The 19600-nt window shown below is 36.2% G+C and overlaps 1 protein-coding gene across 5 annotated transcripts in view; it reads left to right on the top strand.

Moving 5' to 3' along the window:
- Window positions 1-287: 287 nt before the first annotated feature.
- LOC121880308 (nuclear distribution protein nudE-like 1) overlaps window positions 288-19600 on the top strand; it is a gene marked incomplete at its 5' end in the record, with an annotated part of 54110 nt that continues 34797 nt past the window's right edge. For all 5 annotated transcript variants that reach the window (XR_006091511.1, XR_006091512.1, XM_042387465.1 and 2 more), the window contains 2 exon segments: window positions 288-491; window positions 4177-4277. Coding sequence is in view for 3 of the 5 variants with exons in the window: in XM_042387465.1 (XP_042243399.1) it covers window positions 288-491; window positions 4177-4277 (305 nt within the window).

Genomic DNA, 19600 nt, shown 5'->3' with positions numbered 1-19600 from the left:
TCAGCACCAGAATACTCTCACTTTTGAGCATGTCAGCCATTTTAAAGGGAATTATAAACGAAAATTTTGTCAGTACACAGCGTAATCACTGACGTCGGGACTCGAAAATACTTAATTTGAAAATTTTTGGGTACGGCTGGCGCCGTCGTATGTCCGGGTGGTCGTACGTTGAGTAGGTTCCGGCTAATGGAGATATTACTCTGTGTGTGTGTGTGTGTGTGTAAAACTAATTTTTTCTCTTCCTGTTTTATTCACATCATCAAACCTAATTGCTTTTTCACATTTAGATCTTCGACAAGAGCTGAGTGTAAAGGAAAAGGATGAACCCGGGCCAGACAATGATAAAGCCCTGCAGCAACATCACCAAAAGTTACATCTTCAGCCTCCTCAAAAGCAAGAACCATCAACAGCTCCTGAGGAAAACATAGATTCCAATAAGCTTATGTCTAACACACAGCTCTCAGAGTCTGTGCCAACTACACCTGTAATATGTAAGCTTCACTGTCTCTTAGTACGGTACTACTGATTGAACTCGATGATATATTGATTACAGTATATTGACACTTATTATTGATAGTTTCTCTCTTTATGTCATGAATGATTTTACAAAGATGAGTTGAAGGTGAAGGATCTTCCACAAACTACAGTAAAAATCTTGATCTTGATTCAGCTATCACTGAATTTAAGCTAAAATTATTGATACAGGTACTTCTTGCATTGAGAAATAATAAGTAGCAAAATTGAGCAGTGTATTTGTTTAAAGTAGAAAGATGTATTAAAGAACTGAAAGAGTTAAAATGTCGAGAGGTCATCAAGTAGTGGTGAAGTGTGAGGATGTATGAGAGGTCATCAAGTAGTGGTGAAGTGTGAGAATGTATGAGAGGTCATCAAGTAGTGGTGAAATGTGAGGATGTATGAGAGGTCATCAAGTAATGGTGGAGTATGAGGATGTATGATAGGTCACCAATAGTGGAGTGGTTTAGGGATAGAATCATAACATGGCCCAAAGCACCAAATTTGGCACAGTAATGCTGTAGTGCCATCCAAACCTTTATGAGCAGTGGCTGCCCAGTTTTAAATATCAGTGTTAAAGATCAATGGTAGAATGGGTTATGGGATGCCCATACACTGTGTGGGGAACAACTGACTCTAATAATAACATGGCGCCCCAAAGCACGAAATTTGGTACAATTGTATTTAGGACCATATATAACATTTTGAGTGTGTGTGCCCAATTTAAGTTATAACCAGGGGTTTAAAATATATATTTTTTTTACTATCCCTATTATTAGATAATTAATTTATTTACCTAAATCCACTATGCAAAACAAGCAAATTTTTCTGGGTTATGTACATATAATTTAGAATTAATGGCTTAATACAAGTTTAAATGCAATTTTCAATATATGATGAATACCTTTCTAAAACACACACACGCACAGCTAGTGATTGAATGTATTTTTTCTTGAAACTAAGCAATTATTATTAATCAATACCCCATATTCCAATGACAAAGCCCTTCATTCCTGCTCTTGTAATTCATTGAACAATTGGGTATCACTTTGCAGCCACACTTGATTAGTACCTTGCAGCTGACAGCAGCAGCTGGTAAGGTTGTCCAGATTGGATGTCACCAGGTGTCTGCTTTGGTCCACTCAAACCTTCAGGAGTTGGTGCAACTATGATGGGTTTCTTACTCCCCACACACTGGCTTTTTACATGTTAAAGCTGTATGTTCTAGTTTGGAGGAAGGTTTTCCATCTTCATTCCTCTTGGGAACCGCTCCAGTGGAAGGTCATTCAACTTGACATGAGATTGTGTTGTCTAACAAGTACATGATACAGGTAAACCGCTCAATGATTTTGAATGTTGGAGAAATAATTTTCTGTGGAACGAATGCAATTAGGGACATGATGATAGTCCCTCTGTCTTCCAGGTGGACTTTTTGTGTTAATCACTGAACTGGGATGTTGCATCAGCAGGATAAACAACAAAGCACAAACTTTGTTCTCCCCAAGTTTTAGACATATTGAATGAACATGACAATAGTGGAAGAGTTTGCCTTTCCCAAAGCCACCCCACACCTGGATGCTGCTGCAAAACATTATGAAACAGTCCTGCCAGAGTCACTATGGCTGTCACCTGAGGATATTTTTCACAACTGAAATAGATTCCTTGACCCTAAGAATGTTGGTTTGAATAGCAGTATCGTGTTTCTAAGTTAGACATATGACACAACTATAATTTGACCTTTGACCTTGACCTCAAAATGTGGGCAGCCTCTCTCAAAAGTTCTGTGTAGTACTATAATATAAGCATGCAAATTTGGCAGTTTGGGCCAGTGTGTCACAATATCTCTTGAATTTGAACTTAAGCCACTGCACTACAAGTAGTGATGAAGTGTGAGGAAGTGCCAAATAATGGAGTGTGAATGTGACCAGAAAAGAATTTGTAGCATCTCTTGTAAGATACAAGTTTGTTACTACCCCCATAAACTGAGGCAAACTAATTAATTTCATCGGTATACAGTATTGAAGATGAAAACAGTTATTGTAAGAATAATTATTATTTACAAAGTAATAACAATAATGTTACTTAAAAAAAAGATCTCATTGTCAAGCCTTTCCTTGCTACAATACAGAACAAGGTTATCAAAATCAATTGCAAGTGCAGACTTTTCTTGTATTTTTTATCATTCATTCTTACTGCTGTAAACGATGTTTTCTGCCATTGTGTTATTGTACCACAACAAGGCTGTCAGATACATCTCTGGTTTATCTCTGCCACTTCACACCCTGTGAGTTGGCATTAGGAAGGGTGTCTAGCCATAAAAGTTTGCTTCAACATATTTGATGGTAGCCGGGTCACCAGAGCTGTGCCCTGGGTTTATGGTGGTCAGCTGGTGGGGGGTTCCATTCTGGTTTTACCCAACAGTTGCCATCAAGTAATTATGGCTAACTTATGCAAGCATCAAAAATGGCTGTAAAGCATTGATGATGACTTCACACAACATGAACAGCAGCTGCACCCCAGACCACCATTCAGCTTCTTGCTTTCTGGGTGTTCATTCCTGTCACTTTTAGTCTGGCCTTCATCCCATCGTTTCTTCATCTTGGTCATCCAAGATGGTAGATACTGTATTATTGTTATATTATAATATAAACTATTAATTGGGATACTGTACATAAAATAGGTAGTAGGTAGTAGGCAGCTATCAAACAGGGAGGTACTACCGCCTGGGAAGATATTGGAAGCATAATGTGTTGCCTAATGGTAGACCCTGCTGCCATATGGCATCACGAAAATTGTGACCAAGTCCCAGGTTGTTGATCTGACTTTCTGCCTCATTTACACTTAATTTCAGGGTCTCAATTGTTTCTCTTCCTTTGACAACACAATATACATACAGTATTTCTCACTCTTGATATTTTTTCATTTTTTCTAAATTTATTTATGGCTCATTATTATTATTTATAATTTTTATTAATATTAATATTTTATTTTATTATAATTGTTATTTATTTTTATTAATTTTATTATTATTATTATTATTATTATTATTATTATTATTATTATTATTATTATTATTATTATTATTATCATTATTATTATTATTATTATTGTTGTTTTATTATACTTTCGCCCCCAAGGCCTTGACATAGGTCATTAAAAATGACCTGTGCCTGAGTGTGTTAATGACCGAAAAAAAAAAAAAAAAAAATAATAATTTTTTGTGGCTTCTCTCAGTTAAGAGCCATTTTAAATGGTTGTTGATGATTGGCAATATAAGGGTAGTTAGGGCTTTGTTGACATACTAAAGCAAATTGCCAGCATTTTATTTATGTCATGTTGTGTTTTGTTAGTGTTTTGGTACAGTACTGTACCACCATACTGAAGCCATGGGGAAAAATCTATCATATGATCAGAAGTAACTATTGCCTCTTTAGTATAGAATGCATCAGTCTTGATAACAATATTTACCCCTCTCTGCCCAGTTTGGCACCTCCCTACCCCTTGTACACCACCTGGGAAACAGTTATTTTCATAACCCTCAGCCAGACAAGACAGGTTTTATCCCTCCTCTTCTCTTTTATTCTTCAGCACTCTCTTCCTGATAAAGGGTCTCAATTTTAATGATGCCATAATATGTTCATTTGCTATTTTCTTTGTTTTCAGCACATCCCCTGCACAACATGAATCATGGAAATGTGCCTATGACTCCTTCTGCTAGGATATCTGCCCTCAATATTGTTGGTGACCTTTTAAGAAAAGTTGGGGTAAGTTTATACACTACTGTATCTCTGTCTCTCTTTTATATATATATATATATATATATATATCCCGCTTTACAAGGTTTTTTTTTTTACGCGTTTCTACATTTACGTGGTACCCTGCCAGAACCACTTCCCACTTTACAGGTGCATCTACTCATATACGCTGGTGAAGTATAATTTTTATATTTAGCTCATAACATTCATACAAATTACCCGGCCAGAATATAATTTACATTGCTGGAATTCTTACAATTTGATGATTATTTTGAATATAAGCATCATAGATTTTGCATTAGAGATACAAATTTTAGATCTAATGCAAGTATTTTGTTTACTCAGAGCAAATAGGTTATCTTTTGTGCAAAATATATGACGTGTATATTCAAAATATTCCTGGTCTTGCAAGGAATCCAGCAATGTCAATTATATTATCCTAACTTTAGTTTGAGGTATTATTTATTACTATACCTTAAAATCTAGTGTTTTCCCCCAAACATTTCTCAGAGAGGGAAGAGCCAGTGAGTGTGAGAAGAGGGGGAGGGAGTTGAGTCCATTATTTGAATGGACATTAGCTTGGCGACTGTATTTCTCTATTTCTCTTAAGTATTAATTGTGTGCATGTACCATCATAAAATTAAGATGTTATTTTTACTAGAACATAGGTATTGTGTCGGAAAAAGTGGAGTTTGGGGGTCAGCTGGTCTCTATTTCAATTAATCCCATATGTTATGTTGTTCACTTTACGCTTTTCTCACTTTACAGGGCGGGCCTCCGTGGGTTCAATTGACCGTGTAAAGTGAGAGTTCACTGAATATATATATATATATATATATATATATATATATATATATATATATATATATATATATATATATATATATATATATATATATATATATATATATATATATATATATATATACATACATACAATTTTACCCCGCTTAACGCTTTCACTTAACGCGTTTTCGCATATACGCGGTGCCTTGCCAAAGCTGAACTTTCACTTAACGCGGTTTTTTCCACATATACGCGGTGAGTGTCCGAGACGCTATTTTTAGATTTGCCCCACCCGCCACCCTGCCTGACTGCCTGTTTTAGCTCATAAAATTCATACAAATTACCAGGCCAGAATATAATTTACATTGCTGGAATTCTTATAATTTGGTGATCATTTTGAATATAAACATCATATATTTTGCTTTAAACTTACAATTTTTAGATAAAAATTTTTCTCTAGGTAACTATGGTATCTTTTGTCCAAAATATATGACATTTATATTCAAAATATTCCTGGTCTTACAAGGAATCCAGCAATGTCAATTATATTTTCCTAACTTTAGTTTGAGGTTATCCCACACATCTCCTTGGGACGGTTGGTGGGGGGTGGGGGGGGGAGGGAGGGACCGACCGACCATCTGTTAGCCGGCTGTGTAGTGTGAGAGGGGGAGGGAGTTGAGTCCATTATTTGAATGGACATTAACTTGGCGACTGTATTTCTCTATTTCTCTTAAGTATTAATTGTGTGCATGTACCATCATAAAATTAAGATGTTATTTTTACTACAACATAGTTATGTGCCTTCAAAAAGTGGAGTTTGGGGGTCGGGCCGGTTTCTATTGGAATTAATCCCATATGTTCTGTTGTTCTATAGAGTTCACTTAGCGGGACCCTCTGGGTTCAATTGACCCGCGTTAAGTAGGTATAACTTTAATGTATATATATATATATATATATATATATATATATATATATATATATATATATATATATATATATATATATATATATATATATATATATATACATATATATATATATATATGTATATATGTATATATGTATATGTATGTATGTATGTATGTATGTATGTATATATGTATGTATGTATGTATGTATGTATATATATATATATATATATATATATATATATATATATATATATATATATATATATATATATATATATATATATATATATATATATATATATATATATATACATACATACATACATACATACAGTCAACCCTCACTTTACGCGGTCCCACATTCCGCGTTTCCACGTTTATGCGGTACCCTGCCGGAACCCGGGATGCTCACATTCCGCGGTGCATGTACCCCTTTACGCGGAGAGTGTCCGGCTCGACGCTATTTTTAGATTCGCCCCTCCTGCCTCCGCCTGGGCAAGCCACGTGGTAAGGTTGCGTAGTGCATGTCTCTGTTGCGTTATCAGTGACGTCATATGACGTATCAGACTGTGATTGGCCATGCATCCCTACCTCCCTCAGCTGTTAGCTGTAATTGGTTTAAAGTAATATGACGTGTCCACCCGGGGGAGGGAGGGAGGGAGGAAAGACGACGCTTGACCTAGCCGCGGCAGTTTCATCCCTCTAGGCCACACCGTGTAATCGTGCATCCATTGTTCTGTAAAATGGCTTCCGCCGGATCACCGCCCCCAGAGAGAAACCTTTCCTTGCCTGGACCCAGCCGCCCTAAGCCAAAGAAGACACAACGTTCCTTAAGCTACGAGGTGAAGTACAAGATCATCCAAGAGTTGGAGAAAGGAACAAGACAGGTTGCTTTGGCGCGCCAGCATGGTGTGAACGAATCTACGATCCGGATGATAAAGAAGGATGCAGCCAAGATAAAGGAGCACATGAAGATCACAAAGTCTACAGGTGCTTCTATGATCAAGTATTTCCACAACCAGTTGCTTCTCAAGACGGAAAAATTACTTGTGAGCTACTTGGTGCGTCAGGCGCGACGGAACATGGCGGTGGACACGCGCTCTGTTAAGGAGTGTGCACGTGAACTGTATGCTGCAGTGTCACGAAAGATGGGAATTACAGAGCCCAAACCCTTTAATGCTTCCTCTGGGTGGTTACAGAGGTTTAAGATGTGGAACAAGATCACCAATATAAACATTGGTGGTGAAGAAGCCAGTGCTGACCGTGTTGCGGCTCGGGAATTTCCCTTGTTTTTACGTGAGATTATGGAGGAAGGACAGTACACCGACGACCAGGTGTTTAACATGGACGAATCTGGTCTTTTTTGGAAAAAGCTACCTTCCAAGACCTTCGTTGTGAAAAATGCCAGCAAGTGTCGGGGCCGGAAGATGCAGAAGGAGCGCATCACCATCCTGTTTACCACCAATGCCTCCGGTACCTGTAAGCTCAAGTTATCGGTGATCCACACAGCACGCAAGCCGCACGCCTACAAGAGCATGGACATGACCAAGCTAAATGTCCACTGGCTGACCGCACGTAAGGCGTGGATGTTCTCTACACTGTCCCTCTCCTGGTTTGATGACTGTTTTGTTCCTGATGTGAAGAAATTCTGTGAGCAACAGAATGTGTCATTCAAGATTTTGTTGCTGCTGGACAATGCACCAGGACACTCGCCCCTACTGTTAGATCGTCATCCCAACGTAAAAGTGGTCTTCCTTCCTCCCAACACTACGTCTATACTACAGCCCATGGACCAAGAGTTAATCTGTAATGTAAAAGCTGCATTCTCTATGAAAAAATTCAAGCTCCTGAACGATTACATCAACACCAGGGAAGAGTTGCGTAACCCGAGTGACACCACCACCGATAGCAAGAGCGAAGACGACGAGGATCAACAGTTGGCAGAGCAACAAGTACTTTTAAAACAATTCTGGAGAATATTCAACATCAAGAAAGCTGTGGACTTCTTGGTGGAGGCATGGGATCAGCTGTCTGTAGCAACTGTTCGTCACGCATGGAGACATGTGTTGCAAGGCATTCCGGCCGTTAGGCAGAGTCAATCTGTGACTGGTGAGGATCAGACTGTTGCAGTAGCAGTGGACCTTGCCAGAGAAGCTGCGCAGAGTGTTACAGCTGCAGGCTTCTCCGAGACCACCAACGACGACATCCTGGAGGCGATAAGGGATCCTCATGTGACTACCGACGAGATGGTAGATGATGATGACGTCAGTGAAGAGGCAGGTGGTGCGTCCTCCCAAGAAGAACACCGCTTATCCCATAGTAATGTTAGGGGTGCCATCGAGTGTATCGAGAAAGTCAAGGTCCTCCTTTCCGACGACCCTGACGCAAACAGGTATGAAATCTTCACTGCCCAGCTGTTGCAGACTATGGAGCCCTACTTCAAGGTTTATCACGACAACATAAACACCAGCCGTCAGCAAAGCATAACAGAGTTCTTCGCCCGCAACCCACTACAGCCAGCCCAAGCCAGTGATAGTGACAGAGGTAGAGACAGTGATGATGACTTTGAGGGATTTGTCAGGGAGGCCCTGACAAGTGTGGATGACAGTGATGGTGACTCACCTGAGGGCCAGTAGCCTTCCCTCTGCCTCAGAACCACCCTCCATACCCGTATGCCGACCCATCTCTTCTACGAACGTAAGTGTTAAACCTAACTTTTAGTTTTCCTAACCTAACGTTTATTTTTCCTAACTTAACCTCTTCTATATTAATTGTGTGTGCATACCATCATAAAGATAAGATAAAATTTTTACTACAACATAGTTGTGTGTCGTCAAAAAGTGGAGTTTTGGGGTTGGCCCAGTCTCTATTTCAATTAATCCCATATGTTATGTTGTTCACTTTACACGTTTCTCACCTTCCGCGGTACCCTGTGGGTTGAATTAACCTCGTAAAGTAAGGGTTGACTGTATAGTATTCCACATACACGTAAGTATAAATGCAAAGTTTTTGTGATGATCGGACAACGTCCATTTTGGTTAACGTCACGTTTCCAAGAACGTATCTAGGACGTTAACCGGCGCATGACTGTATACATATACAGTCGACCCTCGTTAATTCGGACTAATAGGGGGGAAGAGTGTCCGCTTTAGCCGATTGTCCGATTAACCGATTTAGGGGTTAATATTGCATTATATTTCAAAGTCATTGTTTTCGTCACGATTTTATCCCACTTTCCACTATAATACGTACGTCATTTCAGCAAAAATATTACATTTCCGTGAATGTATTATATCAAGCACAGTATAAATAGAATACCATTGTAATATAACAGTATTTTAACCAAAAACTATTAAAAAAGAGGAGTAACTTCTCTTGAACATCGGAAGGTTAGGTAAAATCTTTTGTTTTCGTCATGTATTTTATCCTATTTTACATTGAAATACATCACGTTTCAGCAAAACTACTATTTATTTCCGAGAATATATTCATTCAGGCGCAGTTTAGGTAAAATATACGTGTGATGTAATAGTTTTTTAACTGAAAACGATTCGAAAAACATGTACCCTGTAGCCCTGTTCAAGGAGAGGACTGGGAGAAGCTGTTTGGTGCTGCAGACGATGACAAGGAAAATGATTTTGATGGATTTTAATGAAAATATTCAGAAATATGGTATCGTAGTATTTATTCAAGTCAATTAGGATAGAATATTATCGTAATAAAACAGTTTTTTAATTGAAAACCATTCGAAAAGCGATTACGGTAACATCTTTTGAACGAAAGAAAGCGAAGTCATTGCTTTCGTCACGATTTTATCCCACTTTCCACTGTAATACGTACGTCATTTCAGCAAAAATATTACATTTCCGTGAATGCATTATATCAAGCACAGTATGAATAGAATACCATTGTAATATAACAATATTTTAACCAAAAACTATTAAAAAAACGAGTAACTTCTCTTGAACATCGGAAGGTTAGGTAAAATAGTTTTCGTCATGTATTTTATCCTATTTTACATTAAAATACATCACGTTTCAGCAAAACTACTATTTATTTCCGAGAATATATTCATTCAGGCACAGTTAAGGTAAAATATACACGTAATGTAACAATTTTTTAACTGAAAACGATCGAAAAACACGTGTACCGTGTAGCTGATACACTCAACAGCTGGTGGAGCGTCATGTGTCGTTGTATACAATAGGAGGTTGAAGTAGATTACCGGGTATTATATTAAGTGTGAAATATCAAAAAGGTTTTTATTACCAGTATTTTTTGTAGATCAATGAGAACTGTGATACCGTATATGATATAAGTTAGCCTGTGCTAAGAACTTCACCATAGGCTACTGAAAGCACGTTGTTAGGTAATTTAGCCTATTGTAAGTTGGTGAGCTTCATTTGCTGAAGGAACTGCACAATTTTTCATTACTAATTGGTACATATTTTACATTTCCTTTGTTTACTGGCAGTAAATGGTAAATATTTTTCATGTCTGAAGCTAAAATTGCATCCCCCCCCCCCACACTAGTAGTGGAGATGTTACATTTAACCAAAAAGATGCTGGTGTTTTATCCCAGCAGTGGGTGGACCGCATTTTAGCTTAAGGTCCGCATAGGTAATATTCCTACAAATCTAAAAAAAAGAAGTTCAGATTTTGTCCGAATTATCCGAAATCCGGATTAAAGGGGTCCAAATTAACGAGGGTCGACTGTGTGTGTGTGTATATATATATATATATATATATATATATATATATATATATATATATATATATATATATATATATATATATATATATATATATATATATATATATATATATATATATATACAGTATTACCCCGCCTAACGCGGTTTCACTTTACGCTTTTTTTCATATACGCGGTGCCTCGCCAGAAGCGAACTTTCACTTAACACGGATTTTTTCCACATATACGCGGTGAGTGTCCGGCTCGAGACGCTATTTTTAGATTTGCCCCACCCGCCACCCTGCCTGACTGCCTGTTTTAGCTCATAAAATTCATACAAATTACCCGGCCAGAATATAATTTACATTGCTGGAATTCTTACAATATGATGATCATTTTGAATATAAACATCATAGATTTTGCATTAGACATACAAATTTTAGATATAATGTTTATTCTGAGTAAATATGTTATTTTTTGTGCAAAATATATGACATTTGTATTCAAAATATTCCTGGTCTTACAAGGAATCCAGCAATGTCAATTATATTATCCTAACTTTAGTTTGAGGTATTATTTATTACTAAAAAGTTAAATATTCTGGTTTTCCCACACATCTCCTTGGGACGGTTGGTGGGGGGTGGGGGGGAGGGAGGGACCGACCGACCATCTGTTACCCTGTGAAGAATATTTTTTTTTTATTAACTGAAGATATTTGTTTTAGCTCATAAAATTCATACAAATTACCCGGTCAGAATATAATTTACATTGCTGGAATTCTTATAATTTGATGATCATTTTGAATATAAACATCATAGATTTTGCATTAGACATACAAATTTTAGATAAAATGTTTGCTCTGAGGAGACATGTTCTCTTTTGTGCAAAATATATGACATTTATATTCAAAATATTCCTGGTCTTACAAGGAATCCAGCAATGTCAATTATATTATCCTAACTTTAATCTGAGGTATTATTTAATACAAAATGTTAAAATTTATTTTTTTCACCCAACCTTTCTCTTGAAGGGAGGATTGGTGGGGGGTGGGGGGGAGGGTTGGGACTGACCGCGTGGTTGGAAGAGGGGGGAGGAAAGGTGGGGTACTTTGATTGACAGATAGTGTCGTGAAGAATTTTTTTTTTTTTATTAACTGAAGATATTTGTTTTAGCTCATAAAATTCATACAAATTACCCGGCCAGAATATAATTTGCATTGCTGGAATTCTTACAATTTGGTGATCATTTTGAATATAAACATCATATATTTTGCATTAGACATACAAATTTTACATAAAATGTTTTCTCTGAGTAAATATGTTATCTTTTGTGCAAAATGTATGACATTTATATTAAAAATATTCCTGGTCTTACAAGGAATCCAGTAATGTCAATTGTATTATCCTAACTTTAGTTTGAGGTATTATTTATTAAAATTTAGTGGTTTTCCCCCAAAAATTTCTCAGAGAGGGAAGAGCTAGCAGTGTAGTGTGAGAAGAGGGGGAGGGAGTTGAGTCCATTATTTGAATGGACATTAACTTGGCGACTGTATTTCTCTATTTCTCTTAAGTATTAATTGTGTGCATGTACCATCATAAAATTAAGATGTTATTTTTACTACAACATAGTTATGTGTCGTCAAAAAGTGGAGTTTGGGGGTTGGGCCGGTTTCTATTGGAATTAATCCCATATATATATATTTATATATATATATTATATATATATATATATATATATATATATATATATATATATATATATATTTATATATATATATATAAATATATATATAAATATATATATAAATATATATATATATATATATATATATATATATATATATATATATATATATATATATATATATATATATATATATATATATATATATATATATATATATATATATATATATTTATATATATACAGTATTACCCCGCCTAACGCGGTTTCACTTAACGCGTTTTATCATATACGCGGTGCCTCGCCACAGCTGAACTTTCACTTAACACGGATTTTTTCCACATATACGCGGTGAGTGTCCGGCTCGAGACGCTATTTTTAGATTTGCCCCACCCTGCCTGACTGCCTGTTTTAGCTCATAAAATTCATACAAATTACCCGGCCACAATATAATTTACATTGCTGGAATTCTTATAATTTGGTGATCATTTTGAATATAAACATCATATTTTTGCATTAGACATACAAATTTTAGATAAAAATTTTTCTCAAATTAACTATGTTATCTTTTGTGCAAAATATATGACATTTATATTCAAAATATTCCTGGTCTTACAAGGAATCCAGCAATGTCAATTATATTATCCTAACTTTAGTTTGAGGTATTATTTATTAAAATTTAGTGGTTATCCCACACATCTCCTTGGGACGGTTGGTGGGGGGTGGGGGGGAGGGAGGGACCGACCGACCATCTGTTACCCTGTGAAGAATTATTTTTTTTTTTATTAACTGAAGATATTTGTTTTAGCTCATAAAATTCATACAAATTACCCGGTCAGAATATAATTTCCATTGCTGGAATTCTTATAATTTGGTGATCATTTTGAATATAAACATCATATATTTTTCATTAAACATACAAATTTTAGATAAAAATTTTTCTCTAGGTAACTATGTTATCTTTTGTGCAAAATATATGACATTTATATTCAAAATATTCCTGGTCTTACAAGGAATCCAGCAATGTCAATTGTATTATCCTAAGTTTAGTTTGAGGTATTATTTATTAAAATTTAGTGGTTTTCCCCCAAAAATTTCTCTGAGAGGAAAGAGCCGGCAGTGTAGTGTGAGAGAGGGAGGTAGAGTCCATTATTTGAATGGACATTAACTTGGCGACTGTATTTCTCTATTTCTCTTAAGTATTAATTGTGTGCATGTACCATCATAAAATTAAGATGTTATTTTTACTACAACATAGGTATGTGTCTTCAAAAAGTGGAGTTTGGGGGTCGGGCCGGTTTCTATTGGAATTAATCCCATATGTTCTGTTGTTCACTTAACGCGGATTTCACTTAACACGGGACCCTCTGGGTTCTATTGACCGCGTTAAGTGGGGTACAACTGTGTGTGTGTATATATATATATATATATATATATATATATATATATATATATATATATATATATATATATATATATATATATATATATATATATATATATATATAAATATAAATATATAAATATATAAATATATAAGTATATATATATATATATATATATATTTCATGTAAATCCACAATGAAAACGTGGATAAGATAAATCTTGATAAAATCACACGGGAAAATGGAAACAACGGAGTACCTTAGCTTTCGTCTTTATTCAAGACATCTTCAGAGGCAACTAGATTACATGGACAGAGAGAGGCTTAAATATACAGGGTGACCTAAAAACATGAGGTCAGGTCATAATGATGACATCCACTAATCCCCACACCAACACAACCGTAGAGGAGCTTAAGAGAAGGGTGGTGACGTGACTAGACAGGTCAGGTCAGAAAAAAAGGGACCCACAAAATAACTGTCATACATCAAGATCAAAGGTTTTCAAAGCAGTTTTAACCTTGGGCCACTGACAAATAAATTTATGTAACATATTATCAGTTTTGAACTGACCATCACTAAGGTTTATTGATTTTAATTCCTTAATCAAACTAGTTTCAACCAGAAGTCTTTCTGTGACACAAGATGATTTGAATACTTCTAAGCTTTTTCCCCAAGCAATGGGGTGATTATTATTCCTAACATGAACGAACAAGGCACTGCTTTCAGATGCAGTTCTGATATTATACTTATGTTGTTTGATTCTGAGCTGCAGTGTTTTTCCTGTCTGACCTACATAATTACAATTACATTTGCTACATGGAATACAATAAACACTTCCATTTACATTCAAACTTGGGCTATTGCTTATTAACATATTGGTAATGGTTGAGTCATACTTGAAAACAACATTAATATTTAGAAGCTTGAGGGACCGAACTAAAGGGACAAATTCATCACGATAGGGCAGAGTCAAAATATTCTTAAGTGTAGGAACTTGTCTGGTTACAGAGGAATGAAAGGATTTTTTAGCCCTTTTAAAGCAACGATCAACAAACACAGAAGGGTACCCAAGTTTCTGTGCAATAGAACGAATGTGTTTAAATTCGTCGTCAATAAATTCAGAGTCACAAATACGCAGACATCTTAAGAACATAGCAGAAAAAACTGACATTTTGGTAGACTCAAGGTGATTCGATAAAAAGTGAATGAAACTGTCTACCTGTGTGGGCTTTCTATATACCTTAAATTTATAGTTTTGGCCATTTCTCATGATAAGCATATCAAGGAATGGAAGGGATCCATTTATTTCTCTTTCAATTTTGAATGTGATACTTGGGACAATATCATTAAGCTTGGACAATATTATTAAGCTTGTCTAAAAATTCCAAAGGGTCACTGTTTTTAGGCCAAAGACAAAGAACATCATCTACATATCTATACCAAGGAGGAATAAAGTCCACTATATTGGGTAGTAATCTAGACTCAAAAAACTCCATATAAATACAGGCTAGAGGAGCAGAAAGACAATTACCCATGCTCATGCCAAATATTTGCTTGTAGAACTTCCCATTTGCTCTAAACACATTGTCAGTTACGCATAACTCTATCAATTTCAGGAAAGTATCATGTTCAATAGTTAAATCTAGCAGTTGTAATTTATCTTTAAGAAATGAAAGTAAGTCTTTCACAGGTACTCTAGTGAACAGTGAATTTACATCAAAACTTATTAATTCGCAAGGTTCGTTGTGTTTCTTGAGTTTATCAATTAAATCACTGCTATTGCGTATATGTGAATTAGATATTTGGCCTGTAAGAGGGGATATCATCTTTACCAGCCACTTGGATAATTTGTAAGTAACAGAACCCACAGAACTCACGATAGGACGTAATGGATTATTAAGCTTGTGTGTTTTGATCAATCCATACATATAAGGTAAAGTGGGATTGATTTGAGAGAGCTGTTTAGTGAGATCGGGGTTCTTTTTCAATAACATATTGAGTGATCCAAATTTGTTCATAAACTTATCATCTTATGATCTACAGACAAATGAGAAACTTGTTCTTGGTTTTGGTAGGAAGTTTTCTATCACTCAACGGTGCGTTAATCCGCTTACTATTGCTAAAGGTTTAATCAACCTGGAAAAGATGAAGTCGTCTGATGTTACAAATGAAGATATTTCCATAGCTAAAGGTTGTATACATAGTGTTTTAAATAAGAAATTTGCTTCAAACATTCCAAAAAGATTTGAAACAGCCTTGATAAACTTGAAAAGAAATAAGAATATCCATATTACCAAGGCTGATAAGTCTAATGCTATTGTTATCTTGGATAAAAGTGACTACAATGATAAGATGAATTCATTACTTAGTGATGAAAGCACGTATTGTGAGCTTACGAAAGATCCCCTGGAAAATATTAATAAGTTATCTAATTCCAAAATGAAGATGTTATTGAAAAAGAACCCCGATCTCACTAAACAGCTCTCTCAAATCAATCCCACTTTACCTTATATGTATGGATTGATCAAAACACACAAGCTTAATAATCCATTACGTCCTATCGTGAGTTCTGTGGGTTCTGTTACTTACAAATTATCCAAGTGGCTGGTAAAGATGATATCCCCTCTTACAGGCCAAATATCTAATTCACATATACGCAATAGCAGTGATTTAATTGATAAACTCAAGAAACACAACGAACCTTGCGAATTAATAAGTTTTGATGTAAATTCACTGTTCACTAGAGTACCTGTGAAAGACTTACTTTCATTTCTTAAAGATAAATTACAACTGCTAGATTTAACTATTGAACATGATACTTTCCTGAAATTGATAGAGTTATGCGTAACTGACAATGTGTTTAGTGCAAATGGGAAGTTCTACAAGCAAGTATTTGGCATGAGCATGGGTAATTGTCTTTCTGCTCCTCTAGCCTGTATTTATATGGAGTTCTTTGAGTCTAGATTACTCCCCAATGTAGTGGACTGTATTCCTCCTTGGTATAGATATGTAGATGATGTTCTTTGTCTTTGGCCTAAAAACAGTGACCCTTTGGAATTTTTAGACAAGCTTAATAATATTGTCCCTAGTATCACATTCAAAATTGAAAGAGAAATAAGTGAATCCCTTCCATTTCTTGATATGCTTATCATGAGAAATGGCCAAACCTATAAATTTAAGGTATATAGAAAGCCCACACAGGTAGACAGTTTCATTCACTTTTTATCCAATCACCTTGAGTCTACCAAAATGTCAGTTTTTTCTGCTATGTTCCTAAGATGTCTGCGTATTTGTGACTCTGAATTTATTGACGATGAATTTAAACACATTCGTTCTATTGCACAGAAACTTGGGTACCCTTCTGTGTTTGTTGATCGTTGCTTTAAAAGGGCTAAAAAATCCTTTCATTCCTCTGTAACCAGACAAGTTCCTACACTTAAGAATATTTTGACTCTGCCCTATCGTGATGAATTTGTCCCTTTAGTTCGGTCCCTCAAGCTTCTAAATATTAATGTTGTTTTCAAGTATGACTCAACCATTACCAATATGTTAATAAGAAATAGCCCAAGTTTGAATGTAAATGGAAGTGTTTATTGTATTCCATGTAGCCAATGTAATTGTAATTATGTAGGTCAGACAGGAAAAACACTGCAGCTCAGAATCAAACAACATAAGTATAATATCAGAACTGCATCTGAAAGCAGTGCCTTGTTCGTTCATGTTAGGAATAATAATCACCCCATTGCTTGGGAAAAAAGCTTAGAAGTATTCAAATCATCTTGTGTCACAGAAAGACTTCTGGTTGAAGCTAGTTTGATTAAGGAATTAAAATCAATAAACCTTAGTGATGGTCAGTTCAAAACTGATAATATGTTACATAAATTTATTTGTCAGTGGCCCAAGGTTAAAACTGCTTTGAAAACCTTTGATCTTGATGTATGACAGTTATTTTGTGGGTCCCTTTTTTCTGACCTGACCTGTCTAGTCACGTCACCACCCTTCTCTTAAGCTCCTCTACGGTTGTGTTGGTGTGGGGATTAGTGGATGTCATCATTATGACCTGACCTCATGTTTTTAGGTCACCCTGTATATTTAAGCCTCTCTCTGTCCATGTAATCTAGTTGCCTCTGAAGATGTCTTGAATAAAGACGAAAGCTAAGGTACTCCGTTGTTTCCATTTTCCCGTGTGATTTTATCATAATATATATATATATATATATATATATATATATATATATATATATATATATATATATACAACCTCACTTTACGCGTCTCACATTCCGCTTTACGCCACGGGTACCGCATGCGAACCCGATGTTCACATTCTGTGCGTGTACCCTTTAGCGAGAGCGGGCAGAGCCGGGCGCATTTTGGATCCAAACTCCCGCCATCCACCATGTTGTGTAAGCGGCGCGAGCAGGGTGCGCACAAGGTCGCCCAGTCATCAAAACATTACCGAGTTCTTCACCCACCACCCACCACAGCTGGCCCAAGTCAGTGATAGTGATAATTATAGTGAGGATATGGACTTATATGGACTTTGAGGGGTTTGACAAAGAGGCCCTGCAAGCCTCTGTGGTGGATAGTGATACAATTGATACAAGTGATACAGGTGAGGGCCAATAATCTGCCCTCTGCCTCAGAACCAACCCCCCATCCCCATGTGCCCAGCCATCTTTTCTACTAATGTAAGTGTTAAAAAAACTAATATTATTGATATTTCTCTTAATTATTAATTGTGTGTGCATACCATCATAAAATTAAGAAGTTATTTTTACTACAACATAGTTGTGTGTTGTCAAAAAGTGGAGTTTGGGGGTCGGCCCGGTCTCTATTTCAATTAATCCCATATGTTGTGTTGTTCACTTTAAGCGTTACTCACTTTCCGCGGTACCCTGTGGGTTGAATTAACCTCGCAAAGTGAGGGTTGACTGTATACACAGGGAAAAAGGGAAACATTTGAGCACCTTAGCTTTCGTCTTTATTCAAGACATCTTCAGAGGCAACTCAATTACATGGACCGAGAGAGGCTTAAGTACACAGGGTGACCTTACTAAACATGAGGTCAGGTCATAAACATGACATCCACTATTCCTCACACCAACACCACCACACATGCAAAGGAGTTTAATAGAAAGAGCAACGTAACTAGTCAAGTTAAGGCAGGTAAAAATTATGGGACCCACTAATCATGTATCCTACATCTAACTCCAAGGCATTCAAAGCATTTTTAACTTTGGGCCACTGACAAACAAATTTGTGTAACATATCAGTTTTGTACTGACCATCACTTAGGTTTATAGAATTCAATTCCCTATTCAAACTAGCTTCAACCAGAAGTCCTTATGTGACACTTGATGATTTGTTTGCGTATTTGTGACGCTGAATTTATTGATGAAGAACTGAAACACATTCAGTCTATTGCACAAAATCTTAGGTACCCTTCATTGTTTGTTGATCATTGTTTAAAAGGGCTAAAAAACCCTTTCATTCTACTCAAACCAGGGAAATTCCTACATTTAAGAATATTTTTATCTGCTTTATCGCAATGAATTTGTCCCGTTAGTTCAGCCCCTTAAATTATTCAATATTGATGTTGTTTTTAAATATGACTCGACTATTACCAATTTATTAATCAAGAAAAGCCCAACCTTGAATGTAAATGGAAGTGTCTACTGCATTCCATGTAGCAATTGTAATGAGAATTATGTAGGACAGACTGGGAAAGCATTGCAACTCAGAATTAAACAGCACAAGTACAATACAGGTTGTACCTCTCTAGTCCGGCATTCTGTGGTCCGGAAACTCCCGTGGTCCGTAACGACTTTAGTTTGTCCAGTAGGTAGATAGGCAGCTTTTTTTTTTACTTAT

This window comes from Homarus americanus, unplaced genomic scaffold (assembly GCF_018991925.1).
Source record: "Homarus americanus isolate GMGI-L3 unplaced genomic scaffold, GMGI_Hamer_2.0 scaffold20930, whole genome shotgun sequence".
NCBI lineage: Eukaryota > Metazoa > Arthropoda > Malacostraca > Decapoda > Nephropidae > Homarus > Homarus americanus.
Note: the sequence above shows the minus strand (reverse complement) of the source record. Positions and strands in the feature narration are given on the sequence as shown.